The sequence below is a fragment of the Medicago sativa genome, chromosome 1, assembly GCF_051527215.1.
Source record: "Medicago sativa cultivar Bolivia chromosome 1, Bolivia_mono, whole genome shotgun sequence".
NCBI classification, from domain to species: domain Eukaryota; kingdom Viridiplantae; phylum Streptophyta; class Magnoliopsida; order Fabales; family Fabaceae; genus Medicago; species Medicago sativa.
The window spans coordinates 9,765,178-9,779,413 of NC_140749.1; the positions used below are offsets into that span (position 1 = coordinate 9,765,178).

Sequence of the window (14,236 nt, forward strand, 5' to 3'; positions counted from 1 at the left end):
TGGTGAGCGGGCAGTGTGGTGAGACACATGGCGTACTGCAGTTTTCATAGGGAAAGTTACAATACAATCAGATTTAGCATAAGGTCAGTCGCACATGGTGGGACCTATTAAGCTCTCCCACCCTAGAAGGCGCCTCAAAGCAATCATACGACCAAATTAGACTTAGGCTGTCATAATCAAGTCGGTTTTGATTGTACTTTGCATTTGGCCAACCTAAGAACCCAAATGGTGAGAACATTAAATTACAACCATGAAACTCAAACGCAGACAGGACATGTTGCTGAATGAATATGAAATCAAAAACTGACATCAAAAGTCATTATCTAACTTTGGATCCATACAATATATACGTAGTTGAAGGCACAATTGTAGTCTTAAAACACCAGTTAAAAAGCATAGTTAACCCCAGTCGCAAGCCATAAGCAATAAGCATTCATCTCTTACAAACAGCAGCTCATAGCTGGATAACTGTTACACATTAACTGAGATGAGACATGTTAGTGTGTGACCCAGTTGCCATTTAATTATTGACGCATCACCAAGCTTTGATGAGTCGCCCCAAAGCAACAAGGACGCTGAACACATCAAAATGATTTGCTCCATGTAGTTCACATATACTGCAAAAAATTTACTAAGTAAAAATCAGAACAGTAAAACCTATAAATATTCTAGATTTTGGAAAACTCCAGTAAACAAAGCAATTATATATGGTATAGAATAAGTAATGACTACACAAAGTTCTGTTCCAGGATAGAGATATAATCCCAGGCCCCAAGTATGATTTTCAGGCTAAGGTTCATAATTAAACGCTCAGACAAGAGACATGTTCTCTTAAAAAAAACACGAGACGCGTTCTCCTTTGGCTTTTAAAACAAAAGCCTTCAGGTTTAGATCTAAAGATCCATATCCTTTGTCTTCTAGATTTTCCCCTTCTTTCTGCAATGCAGAACCATTAGGTCATCTTTTGGGATCAGCAAATATCCTTCATCTCATGATTAACCAGCGTGTAGGATAAGCCACGTCATTTTCACGATCTACATCCGTACAGAGCATGTGGAATAGAGGTGTTAGGGGCCACAGAAGGAGTCCCAAGGCCGTTAAGAATGTAACGATTGCCATTACGGGGATAGGAGTTGCAGTAGGTTGGCCTTTACGACCTGAACGGTCATCAAGTGTCCAACTTCGACCTGAAAGGTCGTCTCCACTCTCCGTCCATAACTGAAATAACTATACTTTTGAAGAATTGATCCTCTATAACCAAAGGCTAAATTAAGAGTTCAAAGAGACCTACTCATTATTAATTGAGTTGGATTTTTCTCTTCAATTCAGCTCATTAGTACAGTGATGATGGCATTACTTCACACTGTAATTCTAAGCCCACAAGCTTTATCATTACATTTTCACCTCCCAGAACCACTCATCAAATAATCAAACACATAAAACCACTAGAACCAGTGACCTTGTTGCCTTATTTCATGCCTCTTTTGTTCTACTTATACACAAATACATGAGAAGCACACACCCAGTTATTCAAGCTTAAGGCCCATAGACATTAGGTGTGCATTCCATAACTACAATGGAAATTTATCAAGATCCTTACACTAATAAGGTGAACCTGCCATTCAGGAAATCTAACTAGTATTATACCAATAACTCAAATTTTACCTTTTCCCTTGAATAATTCAACCATCAATCATGAAAGAGACTGGCTTAGTTAAAGTCTTAAAATCTTGTATTTTCTCAGTGATAATCACATATTTTGTTTAAAGCAGTTTAGTGGTATATCAGTTAATGAGAAAATGAAAGCTAAGGCCTAAGATCACTTGCTAAATGAAAAAAGAAATACCAAACGAATTAACTAATTATGTTTATGCTTGTGTTTTTTCAGATGTATAGACAAAATATCTGTCCGCACTCATCAGTACAATCAACAGTACACTAACCGAAGGTAGGGAGAATTTGAATGTGACAGAAATACCCGATAAACATCAAAACTCGCTAAAAGAGTGAGGACTCTTCACATATAACGCAAGGAATGATATTCCCTTCAGTCGTATAATCGTATTATCTATGCTAAGTTTTAAACTTAATCATTCTAGTTGCAAGCCCTATGGTAAATACCTTCCGAACTTTTGCTAAAACTCAATGACTGATTGTTAATAAATATATCTCAAAGATGGAACACTTTTTCTGCCTCCACATTCAAATCTCATATAACCTATGATTTTTAACTTCGTTGCTAAATGCACAATGCTTGTACAGATTTTATTCTCACAAAACCCTCAGGCTCACATATCAGAACTATGAAGTCGTTATATTATTCTAATGACAGTAAATTTCTTATCACCCTAAATTAGATAGAGATCATAATGCAGCTACTCTACCAAAATACATAAAATATGGAGGACATCAAGTTCATAAAATAAATGAGAACAATAACAGAAAACAGAGTTTGGGTAATAAGGGTGCAATAACCTCATCATCATCATCGTCATCATCATCTGATAAGTCAATTATTATTGCTTCCTTGATACTGCTTCCACTACTACTACCACCAACAACATCCTCCCCTGGCAATTTCTCCACGTACTCCATGGAATCAATTTGATCGAATTGTTCTTCGGAAGATGGATACTTCCTCTTTTGACCAGTCTGCTCCTCATAAAACTTTTGCTCCACCATATCTTGCCACTGTTCTGCTTGAAATAACCATTTTTTTTTTTCAAACACATGAGATTCAAAATGAAAGACACCTATGGGGCAAGCCAACAGAGTGTTAAACAAAAAGATTATCAAAATCCAACCCATTCAATCAAATTCTTAACATTAGACAATCAAAACGAAGACAACAGCCTCGGCAATGTAAACTGAAACCCATGTTGTCAAATAACAGTGTGCTATAGCGGTATAGCATAGCAGATTTTGAGGGAAAAAACTGGGCTATAAAAACGTGACGCTATCTTAGTTTTTTATTAGGGCAATAGCGGCCGCTATTCGAGTTTCTGGTAGAGGATATAGTGGCAGTAGCAGGAAAAAAAATCGGGTTTTTAAAAATAATAAAATTGAAGAGCCTGCACTATGTGTACCATTTATAACAAATTTTTAAAATTTAAAAACTGATGAGTCTGTGAGTATTACTCTTATATTCACTATAATATGTAAAGCTTTCAACGTGTAAGCAATGTTTTGCCTCCATTCCCTTTTTTATTTGTATGCAACACGCCTTTTTATATACCGTTGACTCATTCCAACCCCTATGCGGCTTGCTCTATTTGCAGGTAATACTATCTGCTATTTCACATAGCGGATATTTGACATTCCACTATTTACCACAGCTTACTACTGATATTATTGACTGAAACTCGTGAAACAAAAACAAAACACATAAAAGAAAGACAGAACTTGGTTTTTAGAGTCCTACAGATGTAGGATAGGACTTAATATTGTCTTAGATTTTAGTGATAACTCAATCTCACAAAACCAGCAGTAAAGACGAGGAATGTGCAACATTAAATCTCTCAACACTTAGAATGAAATATCATGGTTTCATTCTCTATTTAATAGCTCAACCAATGAAAAGGACTTATGATAAGCATGGTTGAGAAAGAGCACGGGTCTATTTTATGGATTGGCTTATTTGAGCTTAACTAGTGACATAATATAAGCACTTGTGAGATTGTTTGTAAGAACTTATGCAAACAACTTATGACACATCCATAACTTGGTTTCCGCTTATTTCCATAAGCTCTGCACCAGGATAGCTTTCAGAACATCTTCCAGCTTATATGAAAATAGTTTGACTTTATTTTACTACAAGCTCTTATTAAGTTACTTATCCAAACAAACAGGGTCTAAGAAACATGCAACATGAAAATATACCTTCACTCAAATCTGGAAGTCGTTCCAGTCTCTTTTGGCACACACTTAACCTATTCTGTTGAACACAAAATCAATAATTTTCAGCAAAAAATACAATGCATCCCCAAATGTCAAAACTTGAACAACAAATAAGCTATGAAACACACGAACACCGACACTGACACGTCAACACAAAGATGAATATATTGAATGTAATCATATGTGTACGATGTCGTGCCAGTGTCGGACACCGAACATGTCATTCGATCAGACGTGTCGGTGCATGCAACAAAATTAAAAACATGCCCAAAAGAAAAGAACCCTTTAGCTTACAAGCTCAGATTTAAAGGCATGGTCATTTGGGTTAATCCCTCTGCACTTCAACTTCACTATACCAGAAAAAAAAAAAAAAAACAACAACAACAAAAACGAAAATGGGTCATCAATAAAACGATGAAAATGACAATAAAGTTACAATTTTTGAAGGAAAACATTAATGGGTTGCATTGAAATACGAACATTCAAAAAGGGTAGAAGTGAGTTTGGCGAGGGAGAAGAGAGAATGAGCACGTTGAAGGAGTGGGAGTGTCGCAAGATGATCAGGGTCTGATAGAGCAAGGAATTCAGGTAATTGAGTTTGGAGTTGTTCAACGTTGTACAAAGCACGTTTGAGTGATTCTATTGTTGTTGATTCTGGTTGTACTGTCACGTTCTCTGTTTCATTTGGTTTCACCATATTCTTTCTCTTTCTCTCTTCACTAGAATAGGTTTTGAGTCAACACCGATTTGGATTCTCTCCTACCACTCTTTAGAAGAAACTTTAAAGGAGGTAAGTGTAATTTCCCTTAAATATATTTTTGGATATTTATCTTTTATTAAAAATAAAAATACAACACTTTATCTTTTTTTTTAACATGTGTTTGATCCTTTAACTCACGTTTTAGTTTTTTTTTTTTTTTTGGTACATACTCACGTTTTAGTTATTTAGTCGCAAATCATAACATAAGTTAAAAGAAGTTTAATGTAGCAATCACGATGTCAATACAAACTCAAGTGGCATAGAATAGGGAAAAACAACAAATACGTTGATTTTTAGGAATATTGAAAACGAAAACAATAATATTAACCGCTTGAAGAAGATTTTCTTAAGATTGTTTTTGAAGGAGAACAATTTGTTGCGACGCCTTTAAAAGAGATTAAATTGTTGCAACGTGTTTGACAAGCTGAAAGCTACGCAGATTTAGTTTCCAACTTTCTCGAAGTTTGGGTGACAAATGTGAAACTTTAAAATCACACTTTTTGAGATTTTTTTTTTCTTGTTTTTTTCTTGTAGCAAGAAATAACTGTAGGTTAGATGCTGTGTTAGGAAAAAGTGGTGATTAAGATTGATTTATTGAATTTACAGTGTAAAGTTTGTATTTGATCTTACACAAACAGTGTTGATCTGCTGCTTCAGATCGCGATGCCTACTATAAGCAATTTGGGTCCTTGAATTTATCATGTTGATGGCTTCTCAAATATCTTTTTCATGGCTCTTGATTACTTCTTTGGGGATATTCGTCATTTATTTTTCATGCTTTCATGGAAGGCTTGGAGTGAAAAACTTTGAGACAATATACCTCTAAATACTTTGAAGATTATCTTTAAAGTGAGAAACACTTTGGAAGAATGGCTTTAGGCAAGAAGAAAAATCATTGGAGGTTTCCGGAGAAGGTATTGTTATAGGGTTGCAATTCCAAATTCTTGGGGACATGTCTTTACATTAGAGATCATGCAAACATTGATTTTGCCAACTATTGTGTTTCTATACACTCTTCACTCTTCGTGACTTCGTAAAGTGTTGAAGGGACTTCATTGTGTCACTGATGTTGGAGATTCGTTCAGTTGGTAGCTCAACACTCTAGTTACAAGTTGTTTATCAAGAGATAGGCTAATAAAGTTGTTCATAATTTAGCTAACATCTATATGTAATACAAGTCGATAGGCTAATAAAGTTGTTCATAATTTAGCTAACATCTATATGTAATACAAGTCTTCACTATTATCCTGAAATTCCTGATTGTGGTAAACATGGATGCTGATGAATCATTAAAATAAGCATTTTTTCCTCGAATATTTCACAATAACAAGTACTCTACTAAACTAAATAGGACAATCTTTGTCTGTGCTTTTGACGATTTTGCCCTTCTGAGGGTATTTTTGTAAATTAGTAAATGCCTCTTTCCTTCTATATATATATGGAGTGGTATGAAATTCCCACTACTTACTTCATTTGATTCATTCCAACTATAAGAGCTGTTTCGTTTCTTACCACTATTCCCACTATTCCCACTTCTTCCCCAATTCTTCCATCGTTTTCCGTCAACCCAAAACACTTCTTCCCCAATTCAACCCTTCACAAAACCCCCAAAATCAAATTCAAAATCCCTAAATAAACAACCGCCATGACCGGAAACGCATCATCTCCGACTCCGTCACCGGCGCCGTTATCCTTCCCAACGATCTCGCCATCTAGGTTCATTACCTCTTTTGGCTTTGATTTCTTATGCCATGCATGTTCCTTTTTTGTGTTGATTTTGTGGTTTCTTTGTTTTCCTTCTTTCTTTGTGTGATGCGGTTCCTTCTTAATCGATTAACTAATGTATTTTAACTTCTTAATCGATGCGGTTCCTTCTTTCTTTGTTTTAATCGATTCAGTATGTTCTTTCCCCCTTTAATTGGTTTGATTTTTTTTGTTTTGGGTTTTTCCAGATTTTTTTTATTCGATGGTGATTTGGTTTGTTGTTTGTTGATTTCGGTTTGTTGTTTGCTTTGTTATTGCATGTCTTCAAAACTTCAGTTTTGGTTTTGTTGTTTTTTGATTTTGTGTTTATTGGTTTTTTGGGTTGTGTTCCTTTCCGTAAACCAAATTAAAGAGTTTGTTTCTATATGTTTGAATGAGTTATGTTTTCATCATGATTTTTGTCTCATTCCCTTTGATGGTAACATGGGTCTTTGAAGAAAAATTTCATTTTTAATTAAGTTGGCTGTACCACAATGATAATAAACAGTGATAACTTGTGTTTTTATGTCTGGAGATCTTTCAAATACTAGATTGCATTATGTTTTGCAGGATCGATATGCCAGTCATGGCGACATTAATGAGTAGGCAGCATTTGCTGACCTACATCTACCTTCTGGTTTACATTTCCCTTTCCTCAGGTGTTATTTTGTATAACAAGGTAAGGGTTCGTGGATTTCCCAACGAATATGTTTTGTGATTTATCTTCCACTGTAATATGTTTTGCTCATTCTATTTCCTTTCGTGGACATTGGTTTATTGCAGTGGACTAGCTTTTTTGTAATATACATCTGCCTTTCTTGAAATATGACTGAATTAACTGGATGATTTATCTTTTTCATCATTTCAATTTATGCAGGTTGTAGCACCTGTTAAAATGACAATTCATATGTAAGAATTCTACACAGACACCCTGTTTTATATTTCGTGTAATACTTCTGGCTTCTCACAAAATGTTTGGTATGCAGATATGTAACTTGCGTGGTTCCTATAAGCGCCTTCTTTGCACCAAGTCTGTGGTAAGCAGTTGATGATATTGCTCTCAATGGAGTTCTACCATACTCCTAATGTTGATTGAATGATTGCACACTTCTCATGGATTTTTGCTCCAAAAGATATATAAAATGGCACAAAAGATATAACCATTCATATATTTGATCTTAAATACATGTAGAAATCTCAATATTGAGGGGATTTGCATAACAGTTTTAGGTGTTTCAGTTCTGGTTTTGGCCTGTTATGTTTTGCAGTCCATTGGTGTGTTTGCTCTATTGGGGGAGTTTAAGTAGCTTGGGGGTGTATAAACATGAGCCTAAAGTTCTCAGCAGTAGAGGGAAACATGTTTATCTTTATAGAAGAAAAGATCTTTAAACATGAGCCAATTACTTGGCTTCATCCTAAAATCCATGAGCTTAGAATCTATAGAAGAATAACTGATTAGTAAGTCACATAGACTGACTATAAACTTTTGTAACAATCAACAACAACAACAACAACGCCTTATCCCACTAAGTGGGGTCGGCTATAAACTTTTGTAACAATGTGCAAGAAATTTTTTTAGTAATGAAATTCAATGTGATCAATAATAACATTTAGATAAAATAAGAAAACCAACCTTAGAGCAAGTGCAGCAGGGAACACAAGCATGAAATGGAGGGTCGAGCTGATGCAAACAATGTAGGTATCAATCTTAGAAAGTGTAGGTAGCATAAGGTTGCGTTCAAGTGTAGTGTAGGCAACTTATTGGTATATAGCACGAACACTTCGTATTAAAGGCTTATTGAGAGGGCACCAATATCTATTGTTACATTCAATCATTCTCATTTTCTAAAATTATTATCGGTATCTATGAGTCAATGTTGTGTTCATTGTCCGTGTTTGTTCAAGTGTTTAGTAGCTTATAACTCAATTAATCTAATATCCCTTTCATTATGTTTTATAATATTTAGTAGCTTATAGGTATCAATCTTAGAGCAAGTCCGTTATGAATGATATACCAATAAGTCATGTCAACAGGGTGGAGCTGATTTAAACAATGTATTACAGCAAGTCTGTTATGCATGATATACCAATAAGTTGTGTCAACAGGGTGGAGATGATTTAAACAATGTAGGTAGCATAAGGTTGCGTTGACAATTGTTTCACATGACATCAAATGAATGTTAGTTCTTATGTGTGCTTCCTGATTCATGCTTCATAATAATTACCTGTATATAATTATGGTTGAGCATTTTTCAGGAACTTCTTCCTATACGAAATATGGATTCTAATTTCTATAAAAAAAAATAGCTGAAATCTGTTTTGGAAGTGTAGGTATCAATCTCTAATTTCCCAACCATAGTCACATTCCATAATTCTTTGGATTGAATGTTAGAGGTGACTAAATTTTTGTAAGTTTGGATTTAAATTTCTGTAAAATTTGAGTGTATTTGAAGTCCTGGAGGTTCAAGTAATTTTGCACAAGTGGTTTAGAGTAGCATTTTAATCATGAAACTAGCTCTATGGATTTTTGTGCTGCATAATATGAGCCTTTCTTGTGTGTTTTATTGTTTTTGGCCAACCACAATGATATTTCCTGGTCAGTTGAAGTTTCTGAATTTTATTTCTTGTGTTATGCTGTTATCTCTGTAAAACCATTGGATCAAATTTGTTTCATAGTATGCCTGCTTTTTAATCAGTAAACTTCTCTCTGGTCTTAAGGAAAGTGGTTTCCTTACTTCATGTGTGCTTTTTGTATGCAGTCATTGATATTACAAGGATGGTAGTTCATCACCCAGACGGGGCTATTACACTTCAGAAGCATTTTGAATCTGAAAAAGGTATCAACATTTCCATCATTTTGTTGGAACACAATATTATGACAATATGTTTAATTCCGTCGTTGCAATACGAGACACTCTTTTTACTTTGAAACTTATCTTTCTTCCTGCGCATTGTTTGATATCATTGGCAATGTTGTATGAGATGAAGTGTTAGCCATAAAAATCAACACGAAGGTAAATCAATGTAGCGGAGATCGGAATGTTGTGCTAGAGGAGTGCTAATATTGTTATTGTAGAAAAGATAGTTGCATCTCAACCTGCCTTCTCCGGTGAAGGTGGTTCCTGGACAACAAATGGAGTTTTGGAGCAGCTCAGTCAGACTTGGGGTAAGTCAGATTATTTATGGTACATGACAGAGTAAGTATCTTTCAATTTCTTAAACGCAATGAGTAAATGAAATGCTAATCTATTGAGTATTTATTGATACCTAAATTTTTTATCCTTTTTAGTATCAACATCAATCCTAATGAACGTTAGCCATAAAGAATGGTCAAAATCTTATACTCGCACTCAGATAATTTAATTTAAAAGGGTACACTTTACTCACTCACTTTGATTCAGCCTTTTTTAATAGAGTGTGTGAAGTACAAATACTAGAGATTGCAATTGATTAGCAATTGACTCACTTTCTTGCAATCTCATGTTATAGAATATGTTTTCATTTGAAAGAGTTCTAAATTTGTTGGTTCTATTTATTATTATTGGAATGCCAAATTATCTGTTATATATAGCCAATTTCATTGTCAATGTCATGTTTGATGTTTGTGTTCGTGTTGGTGCTTCATAGACAAGACATGTTTATCTGTCATGAAACACTAAAATTAAGTAGTTAGAAATGGCAATGATGTAAAACGTAATCATTTGTACATGTTTGTCAGATCATGACACAAGAAGATTTAGGCCTAGCAGATGCATACATAAATGGGGACTTTTCATTTGTTGATAAAGATGAAGGTCTCTTGAATTTTTTCTTGGTAAGCATATTGGTCTAAATCTTTTGCAGTGTTGTATCTTTGGGATTTTTCTCTTTACTTCCATGTGCATTGGTGTTTTTAATGTAGGTTCTCATAGCCAACAGAGATCTAAATTCATCCAACCCAAAATTGAAGAGCAAGTAAGTTGATATGATGAAATGAATCCTACACTGAGGTGTGTTAATTGGATTAACATTTCCAACTATTCTCATGTGTCTTTAGGGGTTGGTGGACACCGATTTTATTTACGGCTGGTTTGACATCTGCAAAGTTCTTCATGGACCATATTTCAAGGAAAAATACTCTCACACAGGCTAGAAGTAACATTTCTAGACATTATGATCTGGTATAAATTAAGACATTATGGACCATGTTTCTGATTTTTCCTTCTGTGATTTTTTACAATTCTGACACTAAATCAAGATATTCTTCTTTAATCTTTGTAGAGTAATGAACTCTTTGCACTTTTCTTGGATGAAACTGTGACATACTCATGTGCAGTGTTCAAGGTAAGAACAACAATTATTTGATGCTTGAGCCTAAATATCATGTAAACACTACTGCTACTTCAATTTCTGCATTAGCTGATTAACGTTTTTATTTTTCCAAAATTATATGATAGTAAATTAGTTATATCTTAGTTGATTGGTTGTTTATATGGAATAATGTGTTTTATGCATGGTGATTTCCACAATTTTTTTCATTAAAACGGGAAATATCTAAAGAAAATGATTAACAAAGTAAGATATATTGACAGTTGAAGTATGAGAAAAATATAAAAAGTTACTTTACAATTAGAAAGAAAGAAAGTGGCTCAAGAGTGTTAGCGCAAGCACTAAACCTTTCAATGAGAAGTGTTATTACTCAAAAAAGTTGATGTCATGCCTGAAAAAGCATCTGCTGCATGTCTTGACAGTTAACCTTATAAATTTCATAAGCAAAGAGCTGGACGACTCTATAAGTTATGTCCCTAATACGTAGCGATGCAAACCTATGGTACGTTACCCTTCAAGTAACCTCGAATGCCTTCTTCATTCCCTATCATTGTTATTGCCTGCATATCTTTTTTGACAAAATTTATATGTAATGTTTTGACAAATCATCAGAGCCAAATCCATCTAATATGGGAAAAAATATCGAGTCAGATAGAAAGTTTCCGGCATGAGTTCAAATTTCCTATACACTTCATTCAACCAGTCAATAAGAATTGATCTCATCTTAGCATTTATATCTGACAGTGAAACCAAGTAATCATGCACACGAACATCATCCTGTGTCATTCATCAAAGTCAAAATATTAGAGAATGTTAAAAAAGTAGAGATATATATAGAGAAGAAACACAAAACAAAGCATAGAACATTACTTCAGAGAGTTTGCAATACTTGTAGATGTCATCAATATAACCAGTTGCAGTCAATTCATTATCCTTATAAGATGCATCGATGTTCTCAACCAAATCCTTGGGCACAACTCTACAAGCAGCCTGTGTTAAAACATGACGTGTCTTTGCTAAGTCAGTTTGGTTTTTGAATGTATCTTTTATTAGTTAGTTTGATCCTTAAATGTAGTTTCCGTTAGTCAATTTAGTCCATAAAATTACGGACAAAAGATACACTCAGATTTTCTATTTTGCAATTTTAATACATCCGTGGACCGTAGTCACACCGTCCCACACATTTAGGGACGAAAATCACGATTTACTCAAATATTTCACATTTCTTGAGAATTGTTATCAAATCACAAGTTGTGTTCAGATTGCAGAAGATCTTGATTTAGTGGTCAACATACAAAGGAAATTCAGCTACCTCCAAACCATACCAGGATTGCTTTCATTTCAAAGACCACAAAACATACCATTTCAACATCCATGCATTACCTAACCCAATTTCCAAATGATGGAAAGCAATGAAATTTCTAAGAACCAAGTAACCAAAATTAATAATCTGCAAGATGAAAGTAATATAAGTAATATAGATAGTCGATTTTCGATAATAGTTGATATTGCTTACATTTTATTAGCTTCAAGATTGTTTATACAACCCTTTCTATCTACTAACTGCATTATCTTATTCAATTGAAGTGCAGGCTGAAAATATTTGTCCCCATTGCACTCCTAGCATTTTCTGTTATGGTTTCAGTCATTTGGACCAATGACACTTTGGAGCGCTCGAATGTGGTTTATAGCAGCATAGATAAGCTTTCAATTTCAAATATTTCGTCTGGATCAAATAGGTACGTATACAAATTTTTAGATATTTTTAAGTGATATTTGAAATGTTCTTTCTCTATTCATGTCAGCATTGTACATCAAGATTAATATATTAGCGATAGCATCTTTCAAGTTTCCACCTTTTTTGACTGTTTATACTATCGTATCCTTCAACATGAACTTAGTCTGCACTTGGTTAGTGAGACTTGATTTTAGTATTTGTAAATAACTAAATATATACTTCTTTAAGGAGTTGGCTTGCAGTTGTAAGTTTGCAATAGTACTAGATATGTTGAACTTAAACAACACAGTGATAATTTAATAACTGATCTATTTACCAGAAAAGGTGCTTCGACATGAGGATCTCAAAGGAGCCCCTCTTTTGATATTAGCAAACAAGCGAGTGTAACTATTCACTCCCTGTCCTATAAAATGTTTGGTTTCCTCGGTTGTTGTGATTCCATTTTTTTTTGCCCTCTTTGGTGTGTGTATCAACACAATGATGGCTGCATGCTGAACATTCTTCTTATTGCAGGATCTTCCGGAAGCAGTATCATCTGAAGAACTAGCTCGGTATCTAGATTTAAAGAAGCAGGACGAAAGAGTCTACATGTTTGAAGCCGTGTCAGCATATGATGGGTAAGTGAGAGGTTGTATAAACTTTTTAAATCTTAAGGGGGCACAGACCCTTGAAGTTGTGTTATTGTCCTGTAGTCTATGGGATTTTCTTTCCTAATTCTTTGTTACGTTTCCAGTTCACATCACTTTTTCCTTTGAAATGTTGCAGGCTGGGGATCAGGGAAAGTGCGGAATGGCTTGTGGAAGTAATGGAGGGAAGTAAGAGGACTGAAATGTTGAGATTGCGAGCAGGTGCAATGGGTCCAAGTCCTGCCTAGAGGTCCTGACATCAAACTAAAATGACTACTCCATTCATTTATAGCTTTGTATATCCAAATTGGAAAGTACATGATTAGAAGTCATTATTAAGAAGAAAAAGGAGATAAACAATTTGGTGCTACATTAAACTGAGCCTTGAAATTATGTCAGCCTTTGTAATTCAGCTGTTTCATACAAGGCTCGGTCTCCAGTATCGCGTAAAGCAAGTTTTCTTCAGACATGCCCTTTATAATCAATCCATCAAGTGCTTGGACTGGAGGGTTTTCTCCTTCTGCCTCTTTCCATCCTTTTGTCAATTCTAGATTTAAATTCCCTATTTAAATAAATATAATTTACTTTGCTTTCTGTAGCATTAATTAAATTCCCTATTTGAATGAATATAATTTACTTTCCTTTCTGTAGCATTATATATACACTGCACTGCCATACAGATTCATGTAGTGATGTGGTATTGTGTAATATACAAGTTCTGAAGTAGTTAAACTTGGGGTGTAGCTGAACTTTTGTGAAAGGAGTCTAATTAGGTGAGCCACATATGTTTGATTATTATTTTTATAGAAAAGAAGATTGATTTCCATGTATGCTTGAGAGAAAAAAATTACATTTAGTTTAACCCTCTATGAAGGAGTAACTATAGGACAAAATGTAAAAACAGTCAGAAACTTTATTTATTATCAGTTACAATTTTTTCTTTAATTATTTTATTGGTTTCGTTTATGGTAGACCTATCTAGGATTTGATATGTTATGGATCATGGTTTTTTATATTTATATGCATGTAATATCTAAATTTCGAATCAATTTACTTTTAAGCGTATTAAAAAATGTGTGTTTGCCAACAAAATTATTCGAAAAAAAAAGCAATCCATCCCGTGCTATGGGTTTGTAACTAGTTGAATATAAAAATCACTCAATT

The 14,236-nt window shown here is 34.4% G+C and overlaps 2 protein-coding genes across 31 annotated transcripts; one reads left to right on the top strand and one right to left on the bottom strand.

Annotated features, from left to right (window-relative positions):
• Positions 1 to 277: 277 nt before the first annotated feature.
• LOC146952457 (uncharacterized) lies at positions 278 to 4,650 on the bottom strand. The gene is made up of 5 exons (XM_085701861.1): positions 4,378 to 4,650; positions 4,192 to 4,247; positions 3,880 to 3,934; positions 2,476 to 2,696; positions 278 to 617 (listed from the first exon to the last, which is right to left on the bottom strand). The coding sequence occupies exons 1-5, from the start codon at positions 4,592 to 4,594 to the stop codon at positions 609 to 611; spliced, it is 558 nt and encodes a 185-aa protein (XP_085557987.1). The 5' UTR covers positions 4,595 to 4,650; the 3' UTR covers positions 278 to 608.
• Positions 4,651 to 6,119: 1,469 nt separating this feature from the next.
• LOC146952458 (uncharacterized) lies at positions 6,120 to 13,832 on the top strand. Of its 30 annotated transcripts, XM_085702013.1 has the most exons (16): positions 6,120 to 6,373; positions 6,971 to 7,079; positions 7,278 to 7,309; positions 7,387 to 7,437; positions 8,732 to 8,808; positions 9,160 to 9,237; positions 9,389 to 9,597; positions 9,690 to 9,772; positions 10,119 to 10,214; positions 10,302 to 10,354; positions 10,437 to 10,560; positions 10,661 to 10,723; positions 12,301 to 12,447; positions 12,766 to 12,827; positions 12,960 to 13,063; positions 13,212 to 13,832. In XM_085702013.1, the coding sequence occupies exons 9-13, from the start codon at positions 10,122 to 10,124 to the stop codon at positions 12,367 to 12,369; spliced, it is 402 nt and encodes a 133-aa protein (XP_085558139.1). In that variant the 5' UTR covers positions 6,120 to 6,373; positions 6,971 to 7,079; positions 7,278 to 7,309; positions 7,387 to 7,437; positions 8,732 to 8,808; positions 9,160 to 9,237; positions 9,389 to 9,597; positions 9,690 to 9,772; positions 10,119 to 10,121; the 3' UTR covers positions 12,370 to 12,447; positions 12,766 to 12,827; positions 12,960 to 13,063; positions 13,212 to 13,832. The 30 variants fall into 30 exon arrangements, with proteins under 30 accessions (XP_085558139.1, XP_085558115.1, XP_085558111.1 ...); XM_085701989.1 differs by lacking the exon at positions 12,766 to 12,827 and having other exon boundaries at positions 9,383 to 9,597; XM_085701985.1 differs by lacking the exon at positions 12,766 to 12,827.
• Positions 13,833 to 14,236: the final 404 nt, after the last annotated feature.